The 16,478-nt window shown below is 31.5% G+C and overlaps 1 protein-coding gene and 1 pseudogene across 1 annotated transcript; both read right to left on the bottom strand.

The window, feature by feature from the left end:
• Positions 1 to 2,640, bottom strand: part of LOC118044542 (beta-glucosidase 44-like) — a 3,824-nt pseudogene extending 1,184 nt beyond the window's left edge.
• Positions 2,641 to 7,495: 4,855 nt separating this feature from the next.
• LOC118044543 (actin-interacting protein 1-2) lies at positions 7,496 to 12,595 on the bottom strand. The gene is made up of 6 exons (XM_035052884.2): positions 12,111 to 12,595; positions 11,834 to 11,995; positions 11,530 to 11,716; positions 10,548 to 10,970; positions 9,277 to 9,684; positions 7,496 to 8,166 (listed from the first exon to the last, which is right to left on the bottom strand). Exons 1-6 carry the CDS (start codon positions 12,500 to 12,502, stop codon positions 7,909 to 7,911), a joined length of 1,830 nt encoding a protein of 609 aa, XP_034908775.1. The 5' UTR covers positions 12,503 to 12,595; the 3' UTR covers positions 7,496 to 7,908.
• Between the last annotated feature and the right edge of the window lie 3,883 nt (positions 12,596 to 16,478).

Below are 16,478 nucleotides of genomic sequence, written 5' to 3'. Positions count from 1 at the left end.
GCTGGTAGCCCAAGTTCTTTGGTTTGGACTGATGTGGATCATACATGTAGTAAGTGGTATAATGGTTGATTCCCACAAAATCCATTGAGCCCTTCACCATCTTGACTTCTTCTTCTGTAAACTTGGGTAGCCTACTCCCGACAATATTTTGCATTGTTTTCGGATATTCACCATATACAATAGGATGAATAAACCTGCACGAAGCCAAAACCAGCGTGACATGATTTTTTCAAGCTATCAAGGTGTCTGAATTTTATCACAAGGTTTGTTGACTTTACCATATGAATGTGTAATGCAACTGGAATGCCCTTGAAAGTATCTTATTCCCCTTACTTTTGTGGAAAAACATGTATCCCAAGTCTCAACCATACTTTCATATTCATTTCTAGGTACATTCTTTAGATATACTTTCACCAACAATCTAAGTGCTTTAAATAAATTTCAGATAGCCCATGATCGATGACAGTAAGATGCAAGTTCTTCAAAATGTGTCAGCTAAATGCATCAAATTTTACGCCATTTTCAAAGATGCATGCAGCATGCTGCTGTGGTTTTCAAATTTTAGCTCATCAACTACATTTTGGTGATAATTTATCTCCATGGTCAAAAGCATTGACCAAGAAGGTCAACCTTAGTCACCTCGGGAAAGTATATGTGATCCTCAATTACCCCGCACCGATCACTGAAATGAAAGAAAGAGGGATTATTTCTTGCATTACTAAGAGTAATGAATTTTTACCATCCAAACATGAAAATCTCTTGCTCTTTGAGCTGCTAAGTTGTCAGCTTTTGATCTGGTAAGAGGTTCGTAATAAACAAAATCCAAGAGAATTCCAATCCTTCCCTTTTGTTTTTCCTGCAATGTAAAAAAAAAAGAAAAGAAGGGAAAAGCTATAGCATATTGTTCCATCGAATAAATGAATTCCATCCCATTCAAAATAAAAGAACAAATGCTAAATTACTTGATACTTTTCGCGATATCTCTGAACAGCAGCTGCGTGAGACAAAATCAAATGATGAGCAACAATATAAGGCTCTGTTGCAGAATTGCCGACTGTGCAATTCCCAAATGCTTTGGAACACCTTCCAGGAGCAAAGAAGCCATTATCAATATCCAAGTGCAGCCACCACTCTAGGTTCATTGAATGTCATCCAATTCTTTACTCGATCTCCAAAGGTCTTAAAACAGAAGTCTGCATAATCGGCAAAGTCTTTCCTGCAGAGCCCGAAGCATTTATCTAATTTCAATCTATTAAAGGGAATCATTAGTTCTTAGTGACTATATACTTACACTACTTGGTTACTCAACAATCCATTATACTTCTTCTCAAGTGCTAGGGGAAGATCATAGTGATACAGATTCGCATATGGAGTAATGCCTACAAAATATTCATGGACATTAATTATATCCCTATATCTTGATAAACGTGAAAGCAATTAGTTGGAAATCAACATACATCTCATTTAAAATTTCATAGAAAAGCATACCTCTTTCGATCATGTAGTCGATCAACCTGTTATAGTATGCAACTCCGTTCCAATTCACTTTTCCAGCTCCATCTGCATCAAAGAAGTCAAAGAAATCCAACGATACAAACTCACAAACAAATTTGAATTTAATAGAAACTGCAGATGAAACAATTACCAGGGAAAATCCTGGACCATGAAATCGAGAACCGGTATGCATCGAAGTTCAACTTTTTCATGATATCTACATCTTCCTGCAACATCAATGGAAGAGTTTAGATCTAGCATGTGTCCTGAATGGGAGAAACTTGATAGAAATCAGATACAACCAAGAATGGACATTTAATGCCATCAGAACTCCACAATTTAAAATCTGCAGAAATGAAAGTTACACTAGTTATAATAACGTAATAGTAATGTTGAGTAACAGTATGCTAGATGTTCATATTTTTGGGGCATTCTCCTCATTCTTAGCAATGTAGTGACCCAAAATGCTGAAATTAAAATCAAAATGAAAGCTCAATCACGGGGATTTCCTTAATAGTAAGAAAGGTCAGGGACGGACAGGAGCAGGACCTACCTTGTAGCGGTGATACTGGTCCACTGACACTTCCCCTGTAGCATTATTGGCAACGATCCCTGCTCCCAAAAATTAACATTTCATTTCATATTATTACCAAAACAAAATAATCTAAGGCCTCAATATTAAGCTTTTAACTTCTATCACTAGCTGTTGCCTTAAGCCAACAAAAAACATCATTGTCATTAAAGAAAAAAACTCAGTTTTTTTAATGAAGCAACCAAACACCATAACATATTAATTATTACCAGGAATTTTGACAAAGGCATCCCAAATGCTAGGCCACGACCATTCCTTGTCAGCCATGCCTTCAACTTGATAAGCAGAAGTAGCAGTTCCAAAGACAAAACCCCTTAGGGAAAGCCCTGTCTCAGCCCTCCGGCTGTTCCGAAACTAATGGTCTCTGGCTGCTTTGAAGGTCCATTGAGTTCTGCTGCATGGCAGATACAGTGAGTAACACTGAGAAATAATACCAAGAATGGCAATGTCTTTGCTCTCATCTTGAAGACTGAGAGAAGACACAGAGAAAGAGTGGTAAGTGAGCAGTTAGAGAATACAGAAAGTGAGGGGGGGAGTTTAGAAATTTATAGAAAATGAAAATAGCGGAAAAAAAATGCATTAAATCTTTACAGGATATCTAATAAAATAAAGAGAAATTATTCGATGTGTCGACGCCTCATGCATCCTATCCCGTGGATGCGTTGGAGTTGGAGATTATTTTCTTGTCTTGTTGCTTACCTAATCTAGAATCAGATCTTATTTTTATAAAATAAGGTATAATTATATATATATATATATATATAAATATAATATAATATAAAGTCTTCTCTTTTATCTTTCATTGGAAATTTCAATTATCTTTATGTTGGCTCATGCTAATTTCCTTTTTTATTTGGTTATATGCTCTTGCAATAACGTGTTATTTAATTAATAGAATGTCCACACCTGTGTTGAATAATACTAGCTATATTGAGAAACTATTTGGGAGTCCACCTAATTACAAAATTTCTTAAAATTATTGGTTGTATTGTATATTTTATTCTAAGACCATATAATACTCATAAGTTTGCTTATAGAAGTGGACATTATATTCTGGATTATGAACCTATGGAGTTTAATAAAAAATTTTTATTTAATTATATGATAATAAAAATATAAATATCAATTCAAAATCAATTAAATATTGAATGATTAAATTAAAAAAATAATAAAAAACCCAACAAAAATCCAATTTGAAAAATAAAATTAAAAAAATAGATAAGGTGTGTGGCCTAACACACTTGGGGCCATAAAAAAGCCTGGGTGTTTAGGCCCGAGACAATCCCATACACCTAAGATATATATATATATTTTTTTAATCCTTTTTAAGATCTTCCCCTTGTTTTTTTTTTTTTTAATAAGATGACATGCTGTTTGGTGGGTTACACAACTAGATTCTAGTTATTATTATAGTGACCAAGAATGTTTTTTTTTTGGGATTTTTAAACCGATTTTTACATGAAACACTATAAAAACCTCTTCAAATCATCTAATAACTCTAAAACACCTAAAATTTCAAAAAAAAAAAAAAAAATCAAACGAATAAAAAAATCTTTCAATTGAGCTCAATATCTATTTTTATGGATATTTAAAAAAAAAAAACCACCACCATTAAATTGTTCATGTCAAATAAAATCTGTTGACACAAAAAAACAATGAGTCTTTTAGTTGAAATTGTGTTTAAACAACTTCTCTTCCCTCTCAAATTCAAATATTAAAAAATAAACAAAATAAATTTTTATACTAAAATAAAAATTATCAATAATATGGGAGCAGGTCTTTTGTTTTCTCCTTATTTAACATTTCAATCATTTTTTTTTTTAATTAGGTGTGTTTACAGTCATTTTAAGCCTACTTTTATCTAAATGGATCCACAAGAGGATTCATTAAAAAAAACAAAAAAAACTTAAATAAATTGTAGTTGCTTGACTGTTCATATATACTCCAAATCTTTAGTATGTATGTAATTAAATAATGCCTTGCAAATGATCTAAGAAGCTACATCGGTTATTTTTTTTCCCATGCTTGTTACATGTCTTGGGGTTTCTTTCTTCTTCTTCTTTTTTTAATTTTTTTTTTTTGTAATTATGGGTATATGAATTAACTTACATGTATCTCAATAAATTTTATAAAAATTTTAAAAATTAATGATCAAATAAATATCCAGATCATAAACATTTACAGATATTGATATATTTTTCATGCATACAAAAATCGAAATTTTAGGTAGTGTTTGGGGCAGCGTTTCTACCTGTGTTTTGCAAAATTTTAATTTTTTTTTTTTGCTAAAATTGAGTGTGGTTTGTACTTTTTGGATCGTTTTGATGTGCTGATGTCAAAAATAATTTTTAAAAAAATGAAAAAAAAATCATTAGCATATATTTTAGTATGAAAAGCTATTTGAAAAGCAATCACTATCACACTAATGAGTACGATCCTCTTAATAAGCAAAATTATCCCTATTTTGAATAAAAATAAAAAGCAAATACAAAACCAATGTATGAAAGTTTGTCGTTCTGAAAGATATAATTAGGATCGGTCTTTTAACGGCAGAGATCACCCTTTTCAAGGAAGACGGATCCTTATTCCGTCATCCCTAGACCTCCCCTACACATGCCTATGCTTGGAAGGGACAAAGAAGGAGACGAAAAGGAATCTTAAAAACTGTCCAAAGAAACCTAAAATTGGCATTTTTGTTTTTTTGTTTCTTCTGTAGCTTCTATGGTGCTTAGCTTAGTTTTCATAGTTAGAAAACATTGTGAAAGTCGAGTTGTACCTTTCAAGCGAAGAGATCCCTCTTCCCTAGCCTGAAAACATTAAATCAATAAAAAATATTATTATAAAATTAAATTTTAATTTTTAAAATATTTTTTACTTGAAAATATATTTGAATAATATTTTATTTATTTTTTTAAATTTATTTTTAATATTAACACATCATAATAGTTTAAACACATAAAAAAAATAATTTGAATCAAAGAAAAAAAAAACCAAGGTTGATAGGAAAAAAATTTTTAAAGTTAAAAAAATCAAAGAATTCTGTTAATTTTAGTAGTTTCTTTTATTTGTTGATAGGAAAAAAAATTTAAAGTTAAAAAATTTGATAGAAAAAACAATATTAGGAGGATGAAATCGAAAAACAAACTAATTCTATAAAACTATTTTAAATAAAATAAATAAAAATTAAAAAAAATATGGATCAAATTAAACATATTAAAAAATCTATTGGAGTGAAATTGAAAAAAATAATAATTTTATAACATATTTCAAATAAAAAATACTAATAAAAATATTAGGGATCAAATTTGAAAAAAAAAAACAAATCAAAAGGGTTGTATTGAATTTTTGAAGGACCAAATTTTAAAGATAAAAAAAAATCCATGAGAAATGAAAATGAAATTTTTTTTTATATAAATTATTTTAAATAAAACAAGTATTAATAAAAAACCAAAGATAAAATATGAAGATAAAATTAATTAAATGGTTGCATTAAACTTTTTTGAGGGACAACACGTTTAGAGAGAAAAAAAAAATTAATTGTTGACGATAATCAAGAAACACAAAAAAAACATGTGTTGCCTGGATAGTCAAGAAGATTCCATTACGCCTTAAAAGCTACCATTTAGCCACGTATATTTGCCACAAGTCAATTTTCTAGATCGTGAAAATATAAAGTAAAATGACATTTTATATGTTACAAAATATAACGAATATCATATATAATGAATAAAACAAATACTAATCGACTATATAAAAAATATCATTATATTTTACTTTCTCCAACCATATATATATATATATATATAACACCAACGTTTTGAAGACGGTGTGTGGACAAGGACATTCCACATGTTTTTAATACAAAAAGACGCTAAATATCTGATAGCATTTATTTTATTTTATTTTATTTTAACATTTATTGTTTGCCTGTGATGCGGGCACGTGAAGCAGCCTAGAAGTGTTGGATATAATTTGCTTTATAGCCATGATTTTTGGCTTGTCGGAAAAAAAGGAGAGACCACAAGAAAGCCTGGTTGATTTAAAATAATAAAAAAACCCCCACCTTTTGCAAAGGCAAACACTGTGATATTTATGGAAGGCTGGACCAAAGTATGAATAAATTTGCTTTCTCACCACACCTATATCAACGGCTTTTGTTGCCATCTGGTATTTTATATATATATATAGCCAAGCATCCATGAGCTTCAAATTAATTCGACAAGTTCATAACAATTATTTAGTTCATGTCGCTTACCGATTGTTAAAAATTATTCAATTCTTCTAGTGGGTCGATCAACTTCAAATTATCGACAAGTTTATAGAAAGTTAGCTTGTGAACTGGTTAATTTAATCAAACTTGATTCTTAATTAAATTCAAGTGACCAATGATTTAGCTTGGAATGTAGATTTAAAACAAACTTAAATCAAATAATATATGTATAGTATAATATAATAATATAATTCTAATAATTGATGAACATTAGTGTGTTTTTTTCGTATTAATAATATAAATAATATCTTGAGAGACCTCACCTAGTAACTTATTAAGTTATTAGACTAAGATGATTCTTTAACATGGTATAAAAACCTTAATAATTAAATGTTATAAATTCAAAACTCACAATTTCTATTTATTTGATAAAAATTAAGTAAATAATAGTTTGAATTTATACAAGTTTCAAGTCTAAAAAAATTTTACTTAAAAAAATATATTAAAAAATAATATAAATTATATTTTGCATCTTAAGTTATTAAATTAAGATAATTTTTTAGTATTTCATAGATGTACACGTGAGGCCCTGTATGTTTGGTCAAGACATGTAACAATATGGCTAGTAGGCCATAGAGTTGAAGATCAAGAGCAAGTTGAAGTTCAAGAGCTGGCCTGTCTTACAATCAAAGCTTATCCACTCATTGAGGTCCAACATATCCTTTTGAGCAGTCAAGCCGTCTATATTGATATTCGTGAAGGGGCCAGCGACAACCACAAGTGCAGAAATTATTGTTGAAAATTCATAAAGTTGAGGCAAGCTCTGTTTCATCTGCATTTTCTCGTGTATATGTCTGTGAGATCCAGTTTAAGTTTCAGGGAGCCTTGAGGTTGACAAGAAATTTACCCAATCTGTTACGTGCCATTTTAGAGGCAGTCTAGTTTGATATTTCAGTAGCTGAATGGTTAAGCCTGGGCTATGAACAAGGGCTAGCCATATAGAGCCCTTGGTCTCCCTCGGCTGCTGCACACTTCTACTTGTATAATCTGTCTATTGGACCTGGAACCACGTTTATTATTGTTGTTTCTTATGAGCATCTCTGGCATTTCGGTGATGGTGAACATAAACAACAGATGATGTAAAAACGGGATAAAATCACTTCAGCCACACAAGAAGCAGAAAATACAGAGAGAGAGCATAATCCAAAAAACGAAACCAACATGACATTCACTTTGTCGCACAAGTGCATAGAAAAGGGGGGGGGGATTTTGAAGAAAAAGATCACCTAGACAACCAAAAACCATCATCTTCTCCACCCCAAAAGCAAATTAATTCTCAGAATCCCAGCTGCGTTACAGCCTTTGTTTTTTAAAATACGTCCAGCCCTTCAAAGAAACACTTTTGAATCACGAGGAAGGCCTCATAAGACCACAAAAAGCAGCTTATCCCAGCCTCAGCAAATCCCAAGAGAGAAAACCAGCACTGTTTTAGCTAGGAGAAAGAGCCTTAATCTAGTTACACCTTTTCAAAAATCCAAAATAATCCAGCATGGTCACCAAGTTTCAAAAATTTTGACCTGAATATATTCATGGTGACCTCCATTTATTCATATCACTGTGCATTTACCTTCCAAACACGAACACAGGCATCCTCACCAGAGCTTACCACACTACGATCATCAGTAAATGCTAATCCATAAACTCCACCCAAGTGAGCTCCCTTGATGGTCATCCGACTAGATGCTGGCTTGTCGATTTCATATATGATTATACAGGTGTCAAGCGATCCAGTAGCAACCATGCTGCTATCAGGAGACCAAGCAAGGCAGTTTATGCGGGCAGTGTGGTACAACATGTTTTTAAGCTTCACCTGCGCAAAAATATGCAAGTAAAAAATAAGGCTCCACAGTTCAGTGAAGTAAAGAAAAGAAGGAAACATGGTTCATTTTGACATAAACTTATCATATTATCTTTAATTTAAGACAACAAAAAAAATAAAAATAAAGCACGGACAATTAAAAAAACAAAACACAGCGAATTGACAATCAGGCCTAAGGGTGCCTGAGGCATGTAACACAAACTGGTAAATCCCAAATCAAGGAGCAGCATCAGACTGCAATATACCAGTCAACCTGTGCCTGCTTATATGGAAAGCAATCCTTCCACCAACCCCATCCATTGCCACTTGCAAACTAAAAGAACGACGTATTACATAGAAAGGCAATCCTTCCACCAACCCCATCCATTGCCCCTTGCAAACTAAAAGAACAATGTATAACATAGAAAGATTTAGGCAATGTAAAGGTTGATGCTCAACTGTAAGAACAGTAGTTATTTCTGCATTTCACCTACAGTTCAGCCTCACTTGCCCCTTGCATGCATACTAAGCAAAACATCATCCAAAAATGAGTGACGGCTTATCTAAGCTGATTTTTTAGCAACCTCAAGAGTGATAGCTGGGCATAAAACAAAACATTCTTCTGGCCTATGCCAGATGTAAGACCAGTAACTATGGAAGTCTCTGTTTCAAAAACCGAGGTTAAGGACAATGATATGCTAGTAGGAAAGTAAAATTCACAGAACCAAAAACCATAATGACAGGAGCTATGTTATTCATGATTCTATATTTAATGAACTGGCCAAATCCCCCAATCAAACTCGTTATCTATTGCAAGTGCTTCATTTGATTTGGTGGCTTCTCCAAATCATGCAATTCAATAAAACTCCCATAGACAGAGATGTGACAGCCAAATTTGCTTTGCTCTGTGACAATTAGAAAGCAAAATAACAGAAAACTTTCAATGCCTCGCTATCATGTAGATATGTACTTAGTGTAGCTCACTTGCATAAAGAGCACAGACCTGGCACAAGTTTGCACATCTGCAACTTCAACCAACAATAACTAAGTGCTATGCATAAACAGCTGTACAGAGAGGAGTATAGCATCAACTTTTTGGATCTAAATAAGCAATCAAAGTACCTCTCTGGAAGCACGATCCCAAACCACAGCTTCCCTATTTAAATCACCAGAAGCAAACATTGAAACATCTGGAGAGTAGCGGATGACACTGACAGCTCCACGATGTTTTTCAAGGACTGCATCTTCTGTGAGTGTATCACCCGTGACAGAATATATGTGCAATTTTCCATCCTGCCCACCTATGATTGCTTCACTTCCATCAGGTGAAATTGCAGATGCTGTCACAGCAAAGTCAAGATTGATGGTTGACACTACTTTTGTACCACGAATCATGACAACACCTGAATCAATTGCAACCAAAGCAAGCTCAGGGCAGAGAAGGGCAAGACTTATATCCTTTGGTTGGCTGCAGACATCAATGGAATCTGCATCTCCACATTGATCACCAAGAAAACGAACTCTCCATAACTGAAAAATAGAAAGAATAGCAGAAAGAAAGAATTAGAGGTGAAAGGGGGCACAGATTTCTTTCCTCAAAGGAAAAGAAATGCACCAAACCTTGTGTAGAAATCATAATTAGTTCATAATTTACCCAAATCCTGTTTAATTAACAGACATTGAGAAGAAATTAAAGAAAACAATGAAACTTATTTTGATAGAATTCAGGGCTTCGTAAAGCTTTCAGTTGGGAATGAAAAGCTCTCCTTTTTCTTTCTTCGTTTCAACTTGTTTTTGTTTTAGGCTACTAAAAATTAGAAATCAAAGCAGGACAAATCATTTTCATATTTAGACAACTTGTAGAGGCACCAAAATGGCACAGATAGTTTTTAAGGATGCTTGAAGAGGCATGCTAAAAATACAATTCAGGGGATAGGAATCACGTTTGCTTGCAATCAAAAAAGTATAACTATATATACATGTCAGGGAGAAATTCTCCATTCAATACTGATTATTTGATACATGTGGTCAACATAAAGAAAGCTACAACACTGATAGTCCTTCTAACAATCGTATGACTATTCAAATAAAAGAAAAACTTCCTCTCACAACCAGTAAGTTAGAAGCAGGAGAACCTACTACAATCCCTATAGCATGTTTCATATGTCATCTATTGATCCTGATGAGCAGGAACTCATTCACCTCCTCAAATTCATAGTAGATAAAAATAGAAAAGGAAAACAGCATACTCATTTAAGAATCAAAACAGCATACTCATTTAAGATCCTGATGAGCAGGAACTCATTCACCTCCTCAAATTCATAGTAGATAAAAATAGAAAAGGAAAACAGCATACTCATTTAAGAATCAAAACATGTAGCCAAGTTAATCACCTTATTATCAAAACCAGATGTGATGACTTCTTCTTCAGCAGCAGCTAAGCATTTAATTTGAGAATTCTCCTTCCTTCGCAATTTGCCGCTGTATCCAATGCCTTGAATCCATTTAACTATCAAACCATCATAGCTGCTGGACAGGATTGTCTTAGGGACATTTTGAAGCACAGATAAAGAGGTAACATTCTTCATATGACCAGATATTTGCAGTGCACTTTTACCAAGATCACTAGCTGAGAAAACGCTGATTGTGCCACCAAGAGAAACAGTGAAAAGATGATCATTCTGCCAAAGGCAACTGACTAGCATATCATCCACTCCACCAGAGTCAGAAGAAGTCAAAGTTTTTGTCAACTTTCCACTACCATCATCACAGATCTCCCACACTTTTGCAGACTTGTCGGCAGATACTGTTAGCACCTGTAAAATAGTTTAACCACAATTTGGTTAATTATCAGGCACAAAAAGACTTGCTTTGACCAGGTGGAGAAAGAGCAGAAAATAAAGGAATGCAAATACAGAAATGGGGAAACAAAGTATCAACGGAAACGAAAACAAATCCACAATAAAAATAGAGCACTTTTTTTACAGTCCTCAAGCACATCAATCAAAAATAAATTACTTTTAACAAGTAAGAGAATAGCATGCAATCGTTCCTTAATTACGAAGTACTAGTGCCTGGCTGCAGATTCTGTTTCCATAAATGGTCAATGAAGAGGTAAGCAAAACACACCACAAAATTCATTTTAATCCTCAGTAGTGGCTTCACAAATTGAAAGAAACTAAAAACAAATGATGAGATAAAGTTGTAATTTCTACACCGATGCTTCTACTGCAATACCCTCATTTAATGTCTTCTTATAATTATATTATTAACTAAATTTTTTTGAAGTGTCACGTCAACAAGTATTGGTTTAGGCACCACAAAACAAGTGTGTTCACCACAAAAGCTTTCATTATAAGTTAATACCAGGCTTACCTGTTTACCATCAGGACTCCAACTAACAGCATAAATACTGCCCTTATGACCATCCTCAGATGACAACTCTCCGATCTTCTCTCCTGTCTTTCCGTCAAACAGTATGCCTTTCTTATCAGAACTTACACTGATAAACTTGCTACCATCTGGAGAAAACCGTATACAATTGACAAAATTGGAATGATCCCTGCATGTAACCTAAACTTTTCAACCAATGCACCCTCTTTATTTTGCTCTAACTCTAAGAACTTAAAATCAGAATTCAAACTCTCATAATTTCCTACAAAAATACACCATTACAAACCTGTGAGATGACTTGAATTTAAATGGTGGTCCTTCATAGAAATTAACCAAGAAATCCTCTCCACACGTGACAATTCGAAATGGCCTAGTTGGCTTAAACGCACAGCTCAAAACTCGCCGTGAATGCCCATCAAATTCCCCTACATTAGTCCCTGAATCCCACCTATAAAAACAAAAAATAACAACCATCAACATCAATCATTAAACCATAGAAACTCTGCTTGCTGACGTTTAGCCATACGTTTAAGAAGTAAAACAAAATTATTTTTTAGACTCACATAAAAGCGCGAACAAGAGATTTCCCTTTTCCATCCCCAGAGGCGACGATCCTCAACCCATCAGGGGACCACTGAAGATCATCGATCCGACCGGTGAGTACTTTAAATTCTTTTTTCAAGACATGATCATTGTATGCACCCCAGATCCTGACAGTCCCAGATACATCAGCGGAGGCGATCCACTCGCCATTGGGAGAGTATCGTGCGACGGTGGCTTGGTAAGCGTGCTCACCATAGACGGAGACGTCAAGCGGGTTGTCAAGGTTGAGGATGAGAATAGATCGGTTGTTAGTGTAAAGGATTTTATTGGTTTTTGGATGACCGGAAATTAGGATCCCTCTGCCTCGTTCGGTCGAGGGAACGCAAGCGTAGGTTTCTGCGAGCTCTGTCATTTTCTTTTTCAGATTTGATTTGATGGAGATAGTGGAAATGGTGGGGATTTTGAACGTTTCTTGATTTTATATACTTGGGGACGTGTAGAGCACCCACCAATTCGGCATTTTGAACGTTTAATGAAGTGTTTAAAATAAAATTGTGAATTTTTTTAATAAAGTATTTTATTAGATTTTGTCAAATAAATGCTGACACGACCATTAGACTAACAAGATAGCGCATTATAAGAAATGATAATTTTTTATTTGATTTGATTTTTATTAAAAAAATAATTAAATTGATATATTTTTTTAAAAAAATCAAAACCAAACTAAAACCGGTTCAAACTAAACGGTCTTGGTTTGGTTTGGTATGTTTAAGACAAAAACGGTTTAAACCGGTTTGACTCAGTTTTTTCTATTTTAACTCGGTTTTTTTCAGTTTGTCTCAGTTTTTTTTTTAGTTTAGGTTTGGTTTGGTTTGGTTTAGTTTGGTTTTTTCAGTTTCAGACTTATAAAATTAAAACCGAAACTGAACTGGTTGGTTTTTTCAAAATTTTAATCAGTTTAATCAATTTTTTTTAAGGTTTGGTTTTTTTTTGTTATTTTTTTCTGGCTTTCTTAGTTTAATTGGTTTTTCAGTTTTTTTACTCACCACTAATTATAGGTGCGGGGAAATTATTGTGAATTTGAATAATGTTGGCTCTATAAATGTTACTGTATTGTTTGGAGCATTGTATTTATTTATTTTTTAATTAAAAAATATTATTTAAAGTATTATTTTTTCAGGCTTTATAGTAAAATCTAATGTTTTTGGGTTTGGTTAGGCAACTAAATCCAAGGATCTTGAATCTAGTTTTGATATTATATCCAATGCCTTTGGGTCAGTTTGAATAGCTTGATCCAATAGCATTTAGGTTTGGCATGATGCTAAACATAAGACTATTGGATCTTGCTTAGCTGCTAGATTTAAAGTTCTTGAATTTGATGCTTTATATATGTTATATTTGAAAAAATAATTGTTATTGGTTTGGTATGGAATGCGGACCAATATGCTAGTTGATATATAAGCTATGAGTGCATGAATATTATATTTTATTTTTAATGGGTGTCTATACTTTTATTTGATTTCCACTTGTTTGATTTATGAAAAAGTGAAAGAAATCAATTCTATTCGATTTATTTTATTTATACATGTACCCCTTTATTTTTATTTTCTTTTAATATGAAACAAAACTGTTATTTAACTTGCTCCAAGATGGTTTATATAAGGATTGTGAAATCTGCACGCTATTGAATTTTTCTTCTTCTAAAATACACACTTAAAAATAAAAATATATACACTTAAATAAAAAAATAAAATAAAAATAAAACCATAGACACTCGATTAACAATAAAGTGTAATATTCACGTATACTTAGTGTGTATGTCAACATGATGACATGTCAATTTAATGACCAGCATGCTTTTGATAGAACCTAATAGAAATACTTGATCAGAAAACAAATTTTCAAAGTTTGTATGCATAGCGAAAATAAAGTGAGGTACTCTCTAATAGAAAAATAATAATAATAAAAATTCATGCCAAAAATATTATAATATGATTGGTTTTCTAAATTTTCTAAAAAATTTAATTGAATCTCTCTCACACACAAATTCCTTTCTTAAGATTATGATAAGTTTAGATAAAAAATTGTTTGGAATGCTTTAACTACTCAATTGAGATTAAAAACAATAGGGACTTGATTAATTGAGATTTAGATTATAATTTGAAAGCTAATTTGAGGTTTCTAAAAAAAATTTGCAATGAGGCATATAAGTTATTAACTAGCCAATTTGCCCACATTCTATTGTAGGTTGAATAAAAAAATTTAACTCAAAAAAAACAATGTATAACCAGTGTTAACACATTTGCTATCATCAAGGAAAAAATTAATTATGAAAATAAAAATTGTACTGAGAACTATATACATCAAAAAAATATAAAAACAATTTAACATTAACTGAATATTAAGTTGAAAAATAAATGCAAATTAAGATATCTAATCTCTTGCAATATAGAGCTTTACTATTTTTTGTTTATTTAATTATATGAAAATAAAGTTATTTTTATGTAAAATTATAATTTAAATTCCATCAAACTAATAGTTTTACAGTATAACTCCTCCTTTTTTTATTAATATATATTAAAAAATAGCTTTTCAATCTATGTTGTTTATTCAATAAAAATTTAGAATAAATAGAAAAAAGAACAATTTAAAATAATGATAAAAATAAATCTTTTTAATTAAAATTTTTTCATCTTATTTATGAGCTCCATTTTTGTTTCATAGTTTTTACAAGAATAATTATTTTTAAGATAATAATTTATCAAAACCGTTCAAGAAAGTCTTAATAAAGAAAAAACATTGGTTTTTGATAATTTTGACTAATAATAAAAAAGAGAAAGATATATTGTCTGCAAGTGGATGTATGAAACTTTTTAGAATCTATTTTTTAATTAATAATACAGTAATAAAAAATTATTTGTAGGAAAGACAACAAATAAAATTATGATGGAAAAATATATTTTATTTTTTATTTTGTCATGATCATATTTTCTAATTCATGTATGTTTTTCATTGTTTTGACCAATTTTTTTTTATAAGAAGAATAATTAATTAAATAAAAAGTAACAATAATGCAAAAACATATCTTAAAAATTATAATTATTTCAACTTTGTTTTCGTGACCACAAACTTAAATAAAGTTTGCATAGCACTTAAAAATTATTGAAATGATTGCTACCACTTAAAAAAAAAATGCTATAATTTTATTTGAAAATAAATATTAAATTGAATAGTATCTAATTGAAATAATATCTTAAATATAATTTTAATTATTTTTTTTTATCAAACTTTAAGAAAAAATAATCCTGAATGGCTATATAAAAAAATATTTGCTAATATTATAATTTTATTTAAACAAATTCAAAATGAATATATTAAATTAAATAATTTGCTAAATATAATTTTAATTATTTTTATCAAAACAATTAAATAAACTTTAAGAAGAAAAATTAATAAAAAGCATTTATAAAAAGAGTCCAGGTGGCCCTGCTCTTGGAATCGTAGATATAAAACCCGGCCTGCTAAACGGGTTGATCCTAAACCTGGACGACTGAGGGCCTTAGTTGCATTTTTAAATGTTCTAAACTCAGATTTGCAATTAGCATCATAAAACTTAGGTGCCTTGCCATAACCCAAGTAAGACCCGATTTTTTTTTTTCTTATATTTTTTTATAAACCCAAAAAATATAAAGTTAATTTGTGAATACTTAGCATTACATATTTTTTTTATTGCTTACATCCGTATGAAATGTTAACTTTTCCATGAGATATATATAGTCTCTATTCACATAAATTATTTTTTAAAATTTATATATATATATATTCCTTAGCCTTTTCATATGAGATAACTATATATAGCCTACATCTACATGAAATGTTTCTTAAATTTTTCATGTGAGATATTAAAACCTTAAATGTTTTTTTTTTTTTTTAATTTTTCCCGAGATGACCAAGGTCAATCCGTGGGCCGGGTTTAATAACTATGCTTGGCACAAAATAGAGAAGGTCAGACTCACGCGTCCGACCTTTAATTTGTTAAATTTGGCAAACAAAGTGCCGCCAGCCTATTTGTTTTTCAAAAAACAAAGTAGATGACAATTTGTTTGTGGTGGTAGATGATGCGTCATCTATTGGTTGAACTTCAGCTACATCGGGTGGTTGAAAAATTGAGGCTCGACTTCTGAGACCCCAAAACCTTATATTAATCCTTTTTTCCACCTGAAAACACCTCAGATATACCCTAGAGACCCTAATAAACCCATTTATAGTCTTAAATAAACCTTTAATAGGTCAAAAAAATAAAAATAAAATAGCCTAAATAAGATGATAAGATGAATGACCAAGACCATCTCAATAAAACTCTTTTCATCAAATGAAACTTGTTGATA

Source organism: Populus alba, chromosome 15 (genome assembly GCF_005239225.2).
Source record: "Populus alba chromosome 15, ASM523922v2, whole genome shotgun sequence".
NCBI lineage: Eukaryota > Viridiplantae > Streptophyta > Magnoliopsida > Malpighiales > Salicaceae > Populus > Populus alba.
Note: the sequence above shows the minus strand (reverse complement) of the source record. Positions and strands in the feature narration are given on the sequence as shown.